The sequence below is a fragment of the Sarcophilus harrisii genome, chromosome 2 (assembly GCF_902635505.1).
Source record: "Sarcophilus harrisii chromosome 2, mSarHar1.11, whole genome shotgun sequence".
Lineage (NCBI taxonomy): Eukaryota > Metazoa > Chordata > Mammalia > Dasyuromorphia > Dasyuridae > Sarcophilus > Sarcophilus harrisii.
In genome coordinates, this window is record NC_045427.1 from 104,953,341 (window position 1) to 104,970,917 (window position 17,577).

Sequence of the window (17,577 nt, forward strand, 5' to 3'; positions counted from 1 at the left end):
ACCATAAAAATGAAGATCACATTTTTTGACCTATTATTTCCTATGAAACACACAGGTTCTTTACTGTAAAATACAGCCTCAATAAGCCTGGCAACCAATTATGACACTGAGAAATAAATACAAATCTCAAGAATAGAATGTTCAATGATACTTCAAACATAAAAAGATTTTTTTTTTAAAAAAACTGTTTTAATTAAATTTGTTTTTAATGTAGGCAATGCAGATATTCCAAGTACCTATGATACTTTAGCTCATTCCATTTTTACAACTGTCCTCAAATAATGTTTATTGCCATGAAGATGAAAGTCCCAAAGTTTACTACAGAATACAGAACAGAATTCTTCCAATTTTTTGATCATTCACACTTATCAGTAATAAATAAACACTGAGCACAACCCCCTCCTAAGTATGTGTGTATGTTTACATATATGCATCTGCATGACTGTGAAATTCACTGAATAACGCAAACAAGAAATGGGGGTGAGGAGTAGGGTGAGAGGGGTGGAAGGAAGGGAGAGGCAGAAGTGTGATTGGACAGTAGAAGAGCGAAAGAGTGAAAATGGAGTCTCATTCACCAGTCACTGTCCTGAAATACAGGGGTCACCAATCAAGAGGAAAACAGTTTTCAATCAAGAAGTGATCTGAGGAACAGGGAGTGGATAAAGCAGTGGTAGAGAGAATAATTTTCCCAACAGTACCTTTACAGAGGTGGTGAATGCCCAAATAGCACTTCCATTATAACTGACCTTAGGGGCACAGACCAGAGGCAAAATGGATGAAAAGCAGGTGTGAGTGTGTTACACACATTTGTCTATTATAGAAAAGGATAAAATTCATGCCATCCTCCCACTCTCAAAGCACTTTCATTAGTCTAGGCAATTCCAGAGGAGGAACTACCTCAACCAATGTAGATTAGTTCAAGCTCTGCAGCTTCGCTACTTAAAAGACAGTCTGCTTAGAACACTAAGAAGTTGCATGAAAGCCAAAAACTGTGTTAGAGAAGAGGATCTTAAAATAATTTCTGATTTCTGAGGTCAGCTTTCTTAAAAAAAATACCAAAGATACTATCTCCTCCTTTCTTTTCCACTTAGGAAAATTCTCAAAACTACTTTAATCTAGTCAATATAATTTCAGTTATGTCAAACTAGTTTAGACAAGAATGACAATAATAACAATAGCTAGTTTTACAGAGCAATTAAGGTTTGCAAAGCATTTTTACATGTTAACTCAATTTTATGGTCACAAAATCCTGGGGAGTTAGGGGTTGTTATCATCCCCATAACTGAAGAAGAAATTGAAGCATACAGAAGTTAAATAGCATTTCTGACATGATCAGATAAGAAGTATGTATCTGAGTTGGGATGTGAACTCAGGACTTCCCCATTCAAACACCTACATTATAGAGAATACTACCTAAAACAAGTTTAATTCAAGAATTTTCCTTTAGATTCACTCCCACAGGTAAGCTCTGTATCCCTTTTAAATCGAGGTCTCAAAAGTTGGCATCTGATGGGTAAGGGAGTACCTCACATTGCATGCCAACAATCTGTACTCCTATTAAAGAAGAAACCCCAAATCAAAAAAGAGGGTAAGAAATGGAAAGATCCTACAAAGCTTAACAAGGTTAAACAGGGGTCCTCAAACTACGGCCACATGCAACAGCTGAGGACATTTATCCCCCTCACCCAGAGCCATGAAGTTTCTTTATTTAAAGGCACACAAAACAAAGTTTTTGTTTTTACTATAGTCCGGCCTTCCAACAGTCTGAGGGACAGTGAACTGGCCCCCTATTTAAAAAGTTTGAGGACCCCTGGACTTTAAAAGATAAAGTCCAACACTAGCCAACAATTGGGTAGGTAATTTTTTTCCAGGTCATAGCTACTGAAAATTACCATTTTCCTGAATGTAATGTAAACCACTTAAGGTGACCTTCACCAAAAAGAGCAGTGATAACACAAGTATAAAAATAAATAATATATGTAAAAACAAAGGCTAATATTAATAAGCTGTAACCACCACCAGATTTTTTTTATATTATAACAAGTCTATAATGGATGTTAAAATAGAATAAAGCATGTTTTTATTTGTATAATTCAAGTAAGCATAAAACATATTTATATGACAAATCAAAGCCCAGGTATTTAATTTTTTTTTAATTTTAAATCAATTCTGATATTTTATCATTCAAAAACAACACTCTTTTATCTTTTGTTTCAACTACATTGGGATAAATTAGTATCTGCCTATTTTTTGTAAAAGCCAATGATATTCAAAAAATAAAAATAAAGCCAATACTTCGAAGTAGGATTTAGTTTTCCCTTTGGTATTGGGAGGGTGGGGGGGAAGTATGTCAAACTAAAGGAAAGGGGGAATATAAAAAAGTATAAAAATTCTAAATCATAAGTGTTATAGTTTAAGCTTACAGATTGTAAAATTAGAAGAAACCATGGAAATCACCTAGCCCAAATGCTTTTACGAAAATCCAAAGACCTAGAAAAAGTTAAGTGGCTTGTCAAGGTCAGACTAGCAGATTTAAAAGCATGTCATAAGATCACACAGCCCAGATTTATGGATATAAACAATCTCAGAAGTCAGTTAAGGCAGACTCTTCCATTTAAAAAAGAAAAAAAAAGGGGGGGGGGAAACTAAGATACAAAAAAGTTATGTCACTTATTCGCCACAAAAATAACTAGTTGGAGATGACTCTAGCTGAGTTTTGAAGAAAACTGAGAACTAGAAATGCTAATTATAGCCAAAAAACAAAAAAACACCAAGAAAATTTAAAATGGCACAGGGGAAGCAAAATTAAACCTCTTTGAAGACAATTTGGTAATTTAATTAGAAGGGCTTACAGAAAGTCATTGAGGATAGTTAAGTGGCATAGTGCATAGATTGCTGGGCCTGGAATCAAGAGATCTGAGTTCAAATCCAGTTTCAGACACTTACTGGCTATATAACCTTGGGGAAATCACTTAACATTGTTTACCTGAGTTTCTTCATCTGAAAAATGAGCTGGAGAAAGAAATGGCAAAACAGGTCTTTGCCAAGAAATCCCAAATGGGATTACAATGAGTTTGATATGATTGAAAAATGACTATGCTAGTACAATCCACTCTTTTTATATATGAGAAAACCAAGGTTCTTTTTATACACAAGAAAACTAAGACCTAAAGGGTTTAAAAGTGAAATGACTTACCCAAGATCATAGGTACAAATTGCCAGAGGCAGGATATGAACCTAGACTCTTTAACTCCAAGGCAATATTCTTTCCATTTTATCACAACACCTAGAACAGATAACTTCAGAAGATGCTAAATGTCATATCAAAGTATTGGAGAGCTCCCTACATTATAAACTAACTAGTCTTAAGTTGAAAAATACAACCTGCTTTTTGCAAGATCTCAAGTCTTTGGTAGTTTCCACTATTTAATTCCTATCTTTGACAGGAAAAAAAATCTATGAAGCAATTTCTGTCAAAAATATTTTTAAAAGCAAACTAAAACTTAAATGTCACTAAACCACCATTTCACAAAGTTTTTCCAAGTTCTTTAATAATACTTAACACTGGAATTAGGTAATTGGGATTTATGCCAGAAATGCAGGGATAGTTTAACTGAAAACTATTAACATAATCGATTTTATCAATGAATCATTTTGTAATAAGGATAAGCTAAAGCTAGAAGGTGATGAATGATGATGAAAAGTGAAAGGATGTCCAACATCACCAATGTCACTCACTCAATATTGTATTAGAAATGCAAGCAATTGAAATAAGAGAACAAGAAATTGAAGGAATCAGAATGAGCAATGAGATAATAAAACTAGCTCTTTTTTGCAGATGATATTCTTGGAAAGTCCTAGAGATTCAATTAAAGGACTAGGTAAAATAATTAATAATTTTAACAAAGTAGCAGGATATAAATAAAGTGACATAAATCATCAGCATTTCTAATGTATTACCAACAAAACCTTGCAAGAAGAGAGAGACTCCCTTTAAAATAACTGTAGAAAGCACAAAATAACGAAGTATACCAACCAAAATAAACCCAGGAACTATTATAATTATAAAACTATCCTTATGCAAATAAAGTCAAATTTAAATAATTGGAGAAATAGTGTTTCCAGGTGGACAGAGACAACATAAAAATGACAATCATAATTAAGTATAATGACAAATATACTTAAATTTCAATGTCAACCCAATTACCAACATAATGCTTTGCTGAATCACAATAATAATAATAATAATAATATTCATTTGGAAGAACAAAAAGTCAAGAATATCAAAGGAGTTAATTAAAAAATAAAAAGGAAGAATGGAAAGAAATTTAGTAGCACAAGATCTTAAACTGTGGTGTATATATAAGGTGGTAATTATCTAAACTATCTGGTAGTGGTTAAGAAATAGAAAAATGGGGGCAGCTAGGTGATGCAATGGATAGAGCCCCAGCCCTGAAGTTAGGAGGACCTGAGTTCAAATCTGACCTCAGATACTTAACACTTCCTAGCTGTGTGACCCTGGGCAAGTCACTTAATCTCAATTGTGGAAAGGAGGGAAAGGGGGAAAGCAGGAAGAGAAAAAAGGGTTAAAGGGGGAAGCGGGAAGGGGGGAAGAAAAAGAAAAATGGATCAGTGGAACAAAGCAGACACAAAATACACATTAGTAAATGAAGAAAAGCCAAAAGAAAGAAAGAGAAAAACGGATCAGTGGAACAAAGCAGACACAAAATACACAGTAGTAATTGATGATACCAATCTTGTGTTTGACAAATGTAAAGATTTAAGTTGATGGAATAATAATTAACTAGTAAAAAACCATCAGGAAAACTGTAAAGTAGTCTAGCAGAAACTGCATATAGACCAACATCTTATCTTATCTTAATCCACCAAAAATAAAGTCAAAATGAACAAAATGACATGAAAAGATATACATACAACAGATATAAGTTAGAACATAGAACAAATCAGACTTAAGAACATTAGGTAGGGTAGATGATTTTGATTACATTATTTTTTTTTTTTTTTAGAAATAAAACAAATACAGCCAAGATTAGAAGAAAAACAGAAAATTGGAATAAAGTTTTATAGAAAAGTCCTCAAATAAAGGGATAGAGAATACATAGAGAACTTTGTCCAATTTATAAGATAAATTATTTCACAAATGATAAATAGTAAAAATACAAACAGGCAGTTTTTTGATGAAGAAATCAAAGCTATTTTACATTCTTATTTTAAAAGGTGCTCTAAATCATTACTGATTATAGAAATTCAAGTTGAAAAAAAAACACTTTGAGATTACTTAATTATTATATTGGTTAAAATGATAAATGTTGGAGGGGATATGGAAAAATTGAGGCACTAATATATTGCTGATATAACTGTGTAGTGATCTAACCATTTTAGAGAGAAATCTACTCAAAGAATTACAAAACTATGTATAACCTTTGACCCAGGAATACCACTATTAGGTCTGTTTCCCAAGGTGATAACCTCAAGGGAATATTCTAAAGAGACTGAGCTGGGAAAAAAAAAAAGCTGAGGGGAAGACCAAAGATTGAGTTATAATACACACATACACACATACATACACACACAGACACACACCCCTATATCAAAGGGTGGACTTGTCTAGTGCACTGTCAGCTAGTCTAGTGTCTAGTGTCACTGTCAACTTAAAATGTAACCTAAAAAATTGTTTTTGAATTAAAAAAGAGCAGTTTCAGAAGAGAGATCTGTGGACACTGGGATGGGAGCACTGGCCAGGAACACAGCAGTGGAAATATTTAACATCCAAGAATTAGAAGGAAACAAAGACCAAATACCAGGATAGTTGGTGCTAGATAAAAAAGAAATCTTAGGGTACTCCTGAACCAACAATTTTGCTACCCATTATCCAATTTCGCAAAGGTGAAGAGAAACTGTAGTAATAAAGAGAAGCCTGAGCGAAAGGGGCTCAAGTTGTATAAAGAGCAAGAAATAAGTTCCAAAAAGTTATGTGTATAATAATATGACAATATATAATGTAATAATAAAAGTAAAATATATTACTCTTGTAGGGCTGTGAAAAGACTTTTCCCTATATGACCCTCTTTTAGAAGTTACTAAACATTAAGGACTACAGACATGAAACAAGAAAATAGCAGAAAAGCATAAGAGAGTAGAGTCAGACATTTCTCCCAAAAAAGGGAGCAGAGCCCAGCATTAACATAAGGTCCAAAGTCAAGTCCAAGTAAGCTGCAAGATTTAGCAAACAAATGAATTATTTTATTAAAAAAAAAAAAAAAGGAAGCATAAAATACAAACACAGAAAACAAATGACTAGAAAACATCTACGAAGCAAAGCCACAAAGAAAAAATGCAAAATGGAAATAAGGACAACAAAACAAGAATTCCCAGAAACATTAAAAAAAGAAAAGCTTTAAAAAGAATAGCTTAGAAAAGGAGTTTATAAAACCTTACTGGAAAGCAAAATACCTTGAAAATCAGAACTAGCCAAACAAAAGATAATTATGTAATGCATGAATTATCAGCTAAAAAATAATAAAATCAAATAAAACAAAGTCAAAATGAGGAAGTCTAGATCAAAAAGACTGAAAAAATGGAATGAAATAAAGCTGAGCTAATTTAAGAATTAATGGAACATCTGAAATCCATGAACAAACATAAAAAAAAAGCTTACACATGCTATTTCAAGAAGTTATAAAAGGAAAACCCCAGATATCTTAGAACCAGAGGACAAGGTAGAAATTGAATGAATCAGTCACTTCCTGAAACAAACTCCACACTGAAAACTCCCAGAATACTGTAGCCAAAATCTAGAACTCCTAGTTCAAAGAGAAAATACTAAAAGCAGCCAGAAAGAAAAATTCAAGTACTGAGGAGCCAAGATCATGATCGCTTAAGATTTAGCAGCTGGTAATATATAAAGAACCGAAGGACACAAAATACAATATTGCAAGACAAAAGAATTACAAGAATAACAGCCATAGTGAATTTACATAATGATTCATAGTGAATCCATGAAACATGAACTCTTTTGACAATCTCAGATGTATAGAGGAAATAAAAATGATAGGTAGTATTTATATAGAATTTAAACAAACTTCATTATCTTAAACATAACAACCCTGTGAGTTGATGCTGTTCTAGTGGCAGTGCTGAGAGTGATGGGAATCCCCTTCTGGTAAGCGCAGGTTCACTGTGAAAGAATTCACAAACCCAAAATATTAATGGCAAAAAAGGGTCTCTCTTCACAGCAGACAGGAGTCCTGGCAGACAACTATGCCAAGGAGAGAGGTTCCTTGACAAGGCATAATCCTGCTTCAAACATTCAGCAAAAAATATGCAATTTATAATTGTCCTTTATAGAAATCTGAGGCTAAAACTTCCAGTTAAAATCTCCAAATGAATGAAAATCACTTTGAAAGTTTCCTAAATGAGGATTCAGCTGCCAATGTGTGTGTGGTGGTGGTAGGGGGGGGGGGGGGGGGGGGGGGGGGGGGGGGGGAAGAAGGGAAGTGGGGAATGGTGATTTGCCTTAAAAAATGCCTGCCTGGGAAATATGCCTTCTTTTAGACTCTCTGAAGTCTGTGAGGCCAGGAATCAAAGGGGCAGAGTGATTATTTTATAGATTTAAAGGGGACACAATTTCTTCTCTTTCCCCCACCTCCAAGCCCCAAGGTAGGTACTTTCATTATCCTCATTTTACGGATTATAGAACTAGGAACAAGAGTCATGCAGATAAGTGTCCAAAACAGAATTTGAACCTTGGTCTTCCAGATTCAAAATCCAGCACTTAAAAATCAGCTGTCCCACATAACTATCAGGTTAAAACCAACAGCAATAACTGGAAAGGAACTAATTGGATCAATTCATAAAGAAGGTGAAGATACCTAAAGGAGAGAAAAAAATTTGGACCTTATTACTATTAAAGTAGTGGAAGTAAAAAAGTAACTAAAAGAATGTCAGAAATAATGCTAGTACCCAAGTCCCTAGCGATGTTAAATCTAGAGATGCAACAAAAGCCACCATTGATAAAATTACTAAATAGGGAAGAGGGAGGCTTCTAAATAATATTCCATGAGCAATCAATCCTATTATCTTCACAGAGTAAAAATTCAAGACAGACCTGCACTATGTGAAGGATATTTTTTATCAAGGTTATGATGTAAACTGAGATCTTTTGGCATATCAAAAATCAGTAAGATGGACAATCTAAGAAGCTGGATCCAAAATTATACAGAATGAGGAAAGAGGGATGGACTCACTACCACCAATTACAGAGCTCTTTAGTGATGACTTCATCTCTCAATCACTGGCAATTTTCTCAGGTAGCCTCAGTGCCTAGAATGCTCTTTTTCTTGTATTATAACTACTGACTTTCTTGGCTTCTTTTAAGTCCCCACTAAGTCCCATCTCTTATAGGAAGCCTTTCTCAACCTCTCATTTCCAGTGCTTTTTCTCTTTTAATAATTTCCTATTTATTGGGGGAGGGAGCAGAGGAAAAGAAGGGAGTGCATTTCCAATTGTCCTGATCTATATCTGGCCACTGGATCCAGATGGCTCTAGAGGAGTGAGTCAAGGTGACCTTGCCCAGTCTTCCCTCACTTAAATCCAATTCACTTGCATGTCATGGCATCCCCTCCCTCCTCAAGAAGAACAAACTATAATTTGTCCTGTATGTAGCTTTCTTTGTATGTTTTCATGTTGTCTCTCCCATTAGATTCTAAGCTCCTTGAGGGCAAAAGACTGTCTTTTGCCTCTTTATGTATCTCCAGTAATGAGCACAATGTCTGGCATACAGTAAATGTTTAACAACTGATTAACTGTTATTAATTTAGTTCTCTCAGAAAAACAAGGTCATTATATATACAAACATATATACACACACACACACACACACAAACATATGTATAAAATATATGAATATCCTACTAGTGCTGTTATATGGCTTTAAATAAAGAAACACTACATATGATAAAAAAAAAATCAGATTAAATAGCATAAAGAGGGTAGTCAAAAGGCAAGAAAATGTGGGAACAGGTTACAATGCATAATAATTAAGTGGCTCAATGGAAAGAGTCAAGAGACCCAAATTCAAATATGAAATAAAAAGTTAGTAGCTGTGCCTGAGCAAATCACTTTTCTCTTCCACAGTTTCCTCAACTATAAAATGGGAATCAAAATAATGGCAACTTACTTCACAGGCTGTAAAAAAGAGCAAATGAGATAACGTTTGTAAAGCATAGTACTTGGCAGAGTAAGCATTCAATAAATATTTGTTCCCTTCTCCCAATCCCAACAATAAGAAACTACAAAGAACAAGAATAAAGTATGTCATAAGAAATGTATGATCAGAAAAGATAACCACTACTTAAAAGTATCATAAGTAAAAACTGGAAGAGATCTTAGAATCCACTTAGTTTGGGGGTTCTTAATCTGGAGTCTTGTAAATTTTAAAACTGATAAGCATGTGTGTGTGCACATGCACATGTGTGCATTATTTGTGTGTATGTTTGTGTTTTAACTAAAACCTGAGTCTCATATAACCCAGCTGGAAACTCAGAGGTGACACACAGGCTCAGTTCCATTACATTTCAGGTTTGATCTAGTAAGTTCTGTTTTTATTTTGAGTCAGTCTGTCCCAACTTAGGCAATATGGTCCCCACCCCATCCTCACCTTCAGGGGCTCACCATATTAATATCAAACAATGCAGATATATAATCAGCACAGTACAATGAACTCCAAACTCCCAAGTTTAAGAGATTCAAAAATCTCATCTCTTCAATAGCTAGGATTATAAACACTCAGAAAATGCATTTCAATATAACTGGCTTCTTTGCAATGCCATGTATTTTATTTTATGCATTTAAAATTACTCTGAAGTCAAAAGAAGGAATACACATACAACCACACATACGTATGCATGTGCAAATTGGATACAGAAAAACATTTCGTTCAGAGAAATTTTATTTCTTTTTTTATATTAATGACCAGTTATTGAATTAAGACACAGCCTATATTTTGTTCAGTTTCTAAAAGGCATTTTTGATGGATGAGATTACCCAAATTCCTGGGGTTATAAGCCTTTCCATTCTGGGTAGGAGAACCTGCCCAACAAGTCTGTTTGGTCCCAGACAGGAGTAATCTTAGTCTAAGACTAAATAATCAGAGTCAAATAGTCCAGGATCTCATTAGAATAGGTCCACTTTTCAGTATAATATTCATTTTTCTTATTGTTAACCAGAGTTGATTGTCACCCTCAGGAACACCCACTCTTTCAAAGGCATATAAAGGCATATAAATACTGAGTAGGTTCCCTGAGGAGTCTTTGGCATTAGAAAGTACTACTGCCCCTTTAAATAATCATGACTAGCATGATTAATAAAATAATTACACTGACAATTATGTCTCTCAAACTTTTTATACATCACAACTCAACAGAGAAAATAGAAGAAAAAGGGAAAAATATAAAACCAAGGAAGGGACTTTTGCTGTTCAGTCATTTTTCAAGGTTTTCCAACTGTTCATGACCTCAGTTTGGGTCAATGGAGTGAATTGCAATTTCCTTCTCCAGCTCATTTTACAGATGAGAAAATTGAAGCAAACAGGATGAAGTGACTTGCCAGGGGTTACATAGTCAATAAGTGGCTAAGGTTAGATTTTAACTCAGGAAGATGTGCTTTGTTTTGTTTTGGGGGGAGTGTTAACTCCAGGGCCAGCACTCTATCCACTATCCAGCCACTCAACTGCCCATCTAGAGGGAGGAATTGGTCTTAAGCAAAAAAAACCAATCCTAATAATGTATAAAAATATTTGACTCTCCTTAAAGAAGGATGATATAGGAGCAGCTAGGTGACTCAGTGGATAGAGTACCAGCCCTGAAGTCAGGAAGACCCGAGTTCGGATCTTTTCTCAGACACTTACCGCCCCCTAGCTGTGTGGCTCTGAGCAAGTCACTTACCCCCAATTGCCTCAGAAAAAAAAAAAGGAAGAAGGAAAATATGAGAATCTGTGGGGAATAAAGAAATAAATTAGGGAATGGATAAATTTTATGACATGTAAATGGTATATAATGAGATAAACCTTAAAGGAGATAATTTCAGAGAGGCTAGGAAGGCATGAACAGAACTAGAAGAACAATTTATATAAAGCTATTGTAAACTATATTATACAATACAATATAATATTGTAAATATTGTAAAGACAAAAAACTTTGAAAAAATTAGGAACTTTGATAAGTCTAATAACCAATCAGAAATCTATTGCCAAATTTCACATTTGCAATACTTCTAATATACAACCCTCTGATAGAGTCACTCTACTCCAAGCACATCCCACTTGAAAGATACTGTAGTCTGAAGTCTCTTTCCACTCCAGTCCATCTTCCACTTAGCTAGCAAGGTGATCAATCTAACTAAATCACAGGACTGATCATGTCACCCCTACTCACTAAATTTCAGGGCTATCTATCACCTCCACAATCAATTATAAAGACCCTGGTACCTATTCAAAGCCCTTCATAAACCAGTACCCTCACCCCTTTCCACTTTTTACATCTTACACGCTCCACCACACAATCTTCAATTCACTTAACTAAACTTCTTAAAGTGAATTTAGAACAAGATAATCCCATCTCTTAGCTCTGCTCATTCTCACTCATTTTTACCCCATGCCTAGAATATTCCCTCTCCCCATCTCTACTTTCTAGGTTCTCTGGATTCCTTGAAGTTCTAGTTAAAAATTCTACCTTCTACAGAATCTTTCCCAATCTTCTTAATGACTGTGCCCTTCCTCTGATGATTATTTCCAATTTATCCCATTTAAACTTGTATATTGGAGTTTGAGAGTTGTCTCTATGTTAGATTGTGAGGGCCTTTTTTTATATACTCAATGCTCAACAAACACTGACTAACTTAAAGAAAAAACTTATGGGAAACATCTGACTTCAAGGATTTGAAGAGCTAACAAATGAAGGGAATTAAACTTGTTCTGCTTAGCCTGGTATGGAGGAACAAAGTACAAAAGATATAAGTTGTCAAATTTAGGCTTCAGTTCATAAAAAACTTCCTAACAGAACTATTCAAAAGTAGAACAGACTGTCAATTCAGTATTTTATGTGTAAAGAAAATAAGGTTCAGAGATGTTAAGGAACACATCTACAATAATACCTTTTCCAACTTTCAAATGAACACTTTGAACCACGGTCTCTCCTCAGTCCAAATCCTGTTCAGCACACATGCACACAACCACAAATGAAAGATACCCCAAATAGACAATGAACTGCTGCTAGATGTGAGGTTGAGGGGCAGCTAGGGGGCGCAATGATTAGAGCACCAGCCTTGAAGTCAGGAGGACCTGAGTTCAAATTTGATCTCAGACACTTAACACTTCCTAACTGTATGACCCTGGGCAAGTCACTGAACCCCAACTGCCTCATCAAGAAAAAGAAGAAGAAGAAGAAGACGATATAAGGTTGTAATATATTTGAAAAACTGCCTATTATTTGCAATTATCCAAACTGCTCATCGCCACAAAAACTGAACTCTTTTAACACCATTTTTTTTTTTTTTTAGTAAATGTCACCAATTCAAGCATCACAACTATAAATAAACCCGAGGACTATAGAAAAGTATATGCCATATATCATTGTTGTTCAATCATGTCCAATTCTTTGGATCCCCTCTGGGGTTTTCTTGCCAAAAATATTGGGTTGGTTTAACATCATCTCCACTTTAACAATGAGAACAGTGAGACAAACATGGGAAGGTGACTTGCCCAGGATCACATTGATTACAGTAAGTAGCTGAGACCAGAACAGAACTAAGGAAGATGTGTTACTTCTTGACTCCAAACCCATCATTCTATCCACTATGCTACCTAGATGGCCATGTAATATGCTTAAGTATCTTATAAAATACTACCAAAAATGAACTGTCAAGAATTCTTATCAATTATACCTCAAAAATCTCTCTCCCATTAGTCTTACTATCTCCACCCCTAGTTCAAACTCTCAACATTCTCCTTAACTATTATACAAAAGCCCCATGATTGAGCTCCCTTCTTCAAGTCTACCTTCTCTCTAACACATCTTTGACAAAGCCAAATAAAAATTCCTAATGTACAGGTCTAATAAACATCTCTGTAGAAGAAGTTTCAGTTGCTCTTAGACACAAATGTTAACTCCTGTTTGGTATTTAAAGACCTTCATAATCTGGCTCCAATATTAGGTTTCCACATTGATTCCATATTGTTCCTCCTTGTGAATTCTAGCTAAATTCTAGCTGTCCCCCAGACCCAGAATTTATTTCTTCCTCACCTGTCTGCTGGAATTTCTAGCTCCTTTCAGGTGCTATATAAAGTTCTACCACCCACAAAACACATTTCCCAATTCTCCAATTACTAGTGTGTTATACTCCTTCCAAGCCTCAAAAATTATATGGTACAAAGTTCATAATTACTTATTGGTACACACTGCCCCCTCCCCCTTCATAGTATATAATAAGCTCCTTGAGGACAGGAACTTTATTGTTTCTGTCTTTGTATTCTTAGGCCATAGCACAGTGTCTGGTAACTAATTATTAAATACTGTTTAACTGACGATATATAAAAGCCATCATTAAGAGGCTGATATCCTGTCCCCCAAAAATGGGTTCATCATATATGAAAATAAAAAACAACAGACAACCCAAGTGTTACATTGGTACCTCACAGAAAATTAAAAAAGTAAAAGGTACTAAATGAAAAAGTACAAAATGTACTAAATGAATTTTCTAGTTAAGGATTTATATAAAGACATTAAATAAGAACTGGATAGGACTGAAAAGCCTAGAGGGATCACAATTTGTACAACCATTCTAATGAAATTCTTTAATCAACCTACAAGCATTTATTTATATTGATATATATAAAAAAAGAAGAAAAAACCAGGAAGACTTCAATATTTTCCACAAAAAAAAAGCTGCCACAAAAGATGTTTCAAGATACCTTTGTGTCCAGGAGTTGATATAAGCAAATATTTTGAGAGTATGTTCCTTTCTGAGTTGCAGTCCATCACCACCTTCAATGTCTGATACTAAAGAAAAAAAAGGGGGTGGGGGGAGAGAGAAGAAAATACATATTTAGAAGTAATAATTGATGTTTCAAAAATCTCAGGTCAAAAATAAAAGTACCTCAGAGAATGTTTTTACTTTTAGCCTCAAAACAAAATTATTTTCTAGAATTTCACCTAAACCTTTAACTTAAAGCACACTGAATATTCCTGGAATTTCCTTTACAATTTACAGAACACTTTTCTTAAAAATCTGTAAGACAGACCCCCTCCTTGTTATCCCATTTTGTAAATTTTAAGATAATAAGTCAGAGAAGCGAAGGGATTTGACCAAAAACAAATGGAACCTTTTGGCTAAATGTCTTTCTACAGCTATTACTTTGAAAATAGTATCACAATCACTCACATACAGATATAAAAAAAGTAAGTAAAACCACTAAAGTTAACAGATGTCTGAATTTCTAATGTGGTAAGTACAGCTACCACATTACTAATACTCTGAGGTCCTCAGTTTTTAAGAGTGTATAGAGATCCTGAGATGATGAAGTCTGAGAAGTACTAGACTAGTTTTCTTTTTCTGAAAGTTAATCTTGGCTTGGAGTTGATATTAAGTTCATGAATACTACACACAAACAAACCACATACTCCTATTATCACCTAAAAAAAAAAAAAAACCATTAAACAAAAACAAACAGCTCACTTTTGTCAAATTGCAAGAAAAATAATCTAGCATCAAGATAAACTATCAGTGCTACTATGAACAAGCTAAAAAGGCAAATAAATTTAAAACCAAAAATGTATGGAGAAGCTTTAAGGGAATTTATTTTCAGGAGCATATACAATTCTTTATTTTTAAACAATTTGTGTATGCCTTGCACATAGCACTTAAATTTTTATTGGTCGAGCACACAGCAATATTTACTTAAAAATTAAAAAATTGAATAATTTAAACTATTAACTCCAAACATATTTTACTAAAATTTAATGTCAAAAATATGAATGAAACCTCAAAACATAAGAGCAATCTATTTTATCCTCAGACACTGACTAGCTATGTGACCTAAGCAAGTCACTTAATCCTGTTTGTCTCAATTTCCACATCTGAAAAATGAACTGGAGAAGGAAATGGCAAACCAACCCAGTGTCTCTGCCAAGAAAATTCCAAATAGGGTCACAAAGAATAGGACACCACTCAATGACAACTGTACTACTGCTACTTTTTTTTTTCCTTTTGGTCTAGATTTGGTGATTTTATTGATGCAGGGAACTCTGAGGAAATTTCCTCTACAAATACAAATCAACAACTATTAAGCAACCCGAGTTTAGTCTTAGAGATCTGCAAAGGACACAGAATTTAAATGACTTGCTCAGGGTCACATCACAGTAGAAATTTGAAGTTAGCTCTCAATGTGATGCCACATTGCCTGACTAGCTAAAACTTACAATATTTATGCATTAAGGAAAGAAAAACAGGTAGTGAGGCAAAATTACAGCTCCTTCACATGTTCTTATAAACAAAATGTTACCTAATATAGTTTAAATCTGAGGATGTAAGTCATTATTCTTTCAATAAACTGCCTTTAGCTAAGTGAAAAGGAATATATTCAAGAAAAGAAGTGCTAGGACCACAGACAAATCACCAAACCTCTGGATCCTTAGTTTTTTCCTTTTCTGCAAAATGGATCTACAATAACTAATTCAGAATTGTAGGGGATGTAAATTTCAAATCATCTACAAGCACCAACTGTATACCAACTATGTATCAGATACTAAGTTAACAAAAACAATAGAAAAGTTTTAAGGCATGTGCCTATATAAAGGCCATTATCAGTAACAGATGATAGGAAAGTAAAGAAAATTGAGGAGTCAAAAATAACTTTGAGATTACCAACTTGGGTGACTAGTACTGCCCTCAACAGAAATAAAGTTAATAATAACAGCAACATTTATATATCACCTACTATGTGCCAGGCACTGTGCAAGGTGCTTCTAATCTTAATTGATCCTCATAAGAACCTTGAGGTCAGTGCAATGATTTCCCCTTTTTTACAGATGTGAAAACTGAGGCAGAGATTAAGTAACTTGTCCAGGATCACACAAGTATTAAGAGGAGTAGGTTTAGAAAGAAAAATTGAGTACTGCTTGTGGCATGCTGAGTTTGAAATTTACATGAATAGGCAATATACAAATATATACACAGATATAATAATTCTAGACATGGTTATAAATAAAATTGCCTAACAAAGAGTGTAAAAAGAGAAGAGAACCCAGAGTACATCCACAGTTGAGGTTGACGGGTAGAAATAATGATCCAGGAAAAGCACCTAAGAAGATATGGGTCAAAAGTAAGACGCAAAGGACTAAACAGGCTCACCTTGCAGATGTATTATTTCAAGCAAGGGTGATCAGAGAGAATATCAAGTCAGCTTCTAAGATAGGAATAGAAAGAAAAATAGCTTTCTAGATCCAATTATGTGTTTATGTCTGATCTCTATATCAGAGTATCTTATTTTATGTAGAATAAGTTGAAGATGAAATTTCAATCTTCAATACAAGAAATACATAAGTAATAATACTCAATAATTTCAAGAAAGTGAAAGATGCTAGTAACTGAGGAATCAGGAATCAGTCACTCAATAATTATTAAGCTCCAGATATGCACCAGGATACAGCAAAAAGCAAAAGAAAGTCTCTGTCCTCAAAGAGAGATGAGGAAGAAGGGCATTCCAGGTATGGTGGGGGGGAGGGGAGGTAAGAAAATAGGGAAGGGTGGCAGTGTAGGTAGGGGAGAGGAAGAGGCAGTAACAGCCAGAGAAAATACACAGGTCCCAAGATATGCCAATGGCAGAAAATCAAAAAGTACATGGTGGAGAGGTAAGGGAGTGCTAGGATGTGAAAGGCTCTGAACAACAGAGGATTTTAAATATGTTGCTGGGGCAATAAAGACTTTAATGAGTAGGGGGAGGGGCATGGTCAGATCTGTGTTTTCTAAAAAGTACTTTGGTGACTTAATGAAAATATATTAGAATGAGGAGAGACTTCATGTAGACAAACTTACCAGTAACTGCAATAGTCCAATAGTGAGGTGATAAGGGCCTGCACCACAATGGCAGCAGTATCAGATAATGGAAGGGAAAATATTTAAGATGTGGGCTCTAAATGACAGGCAAATAAATAAGTTTGGATTTTACTTGGCAAGAATTAAGGAGTCACCAAATATTTTCTGTGGTGATATGCCCAAATTGATGTGTATAAGAAAAATTCTCATGATAAAATCAAGGAGAGGAATAATAGGATAGATGGAAGAAAGATCTATAGGTACTTGAAATGAAAGCATGTGGTAATTAAAACTTCCATTATTAAGGAATCTCCAAAAGCCTGAGAGTGGGGAGAAGGAAATATGATATACCCTTTCTAGGACAAAAGAGAGAAGACTATTATTGGAAAGTACATATTGAATAAAATACTTTTTAGTCAATTCACCATAGGAAGAAAAGCAGAAGGGAAGGGAAAATAAAGAGAATTA

The 17,577-nt window shown here is 34.6% G+C and overlaps 1 protein-coding gene across 4 annotated transcripts in view; it reads right to left on the bottom strand.

Annotated features, from left to right (window-relative positions):
* USP34 (ubiquitin specific peptidase 34) overlaps window positions 1-17,577 on the bottom strand; it is a 265,762-nt gene that overhangs the window by 197,272 nt on the left and 50,913 nt on the right. For all 4 annotated transcript variants that reach the window (XM_031950529.1, XM_031950528.1, XM_031950527.1 and 1 more), the window contains exon 2: window positions 13,988-14,075. Coding sequence is in view for 3 of the 4 variants with exons in the window: in XM_031950528.1 (XP_031806388.1) it covers window positions 13,988-14,075 (88 nt within the window). In the remaining variant the exon portion in view is untranslated. The remainder of the gene's footprint in view (window positions 1-13,987; window positions 14,076-17,577) is intronic.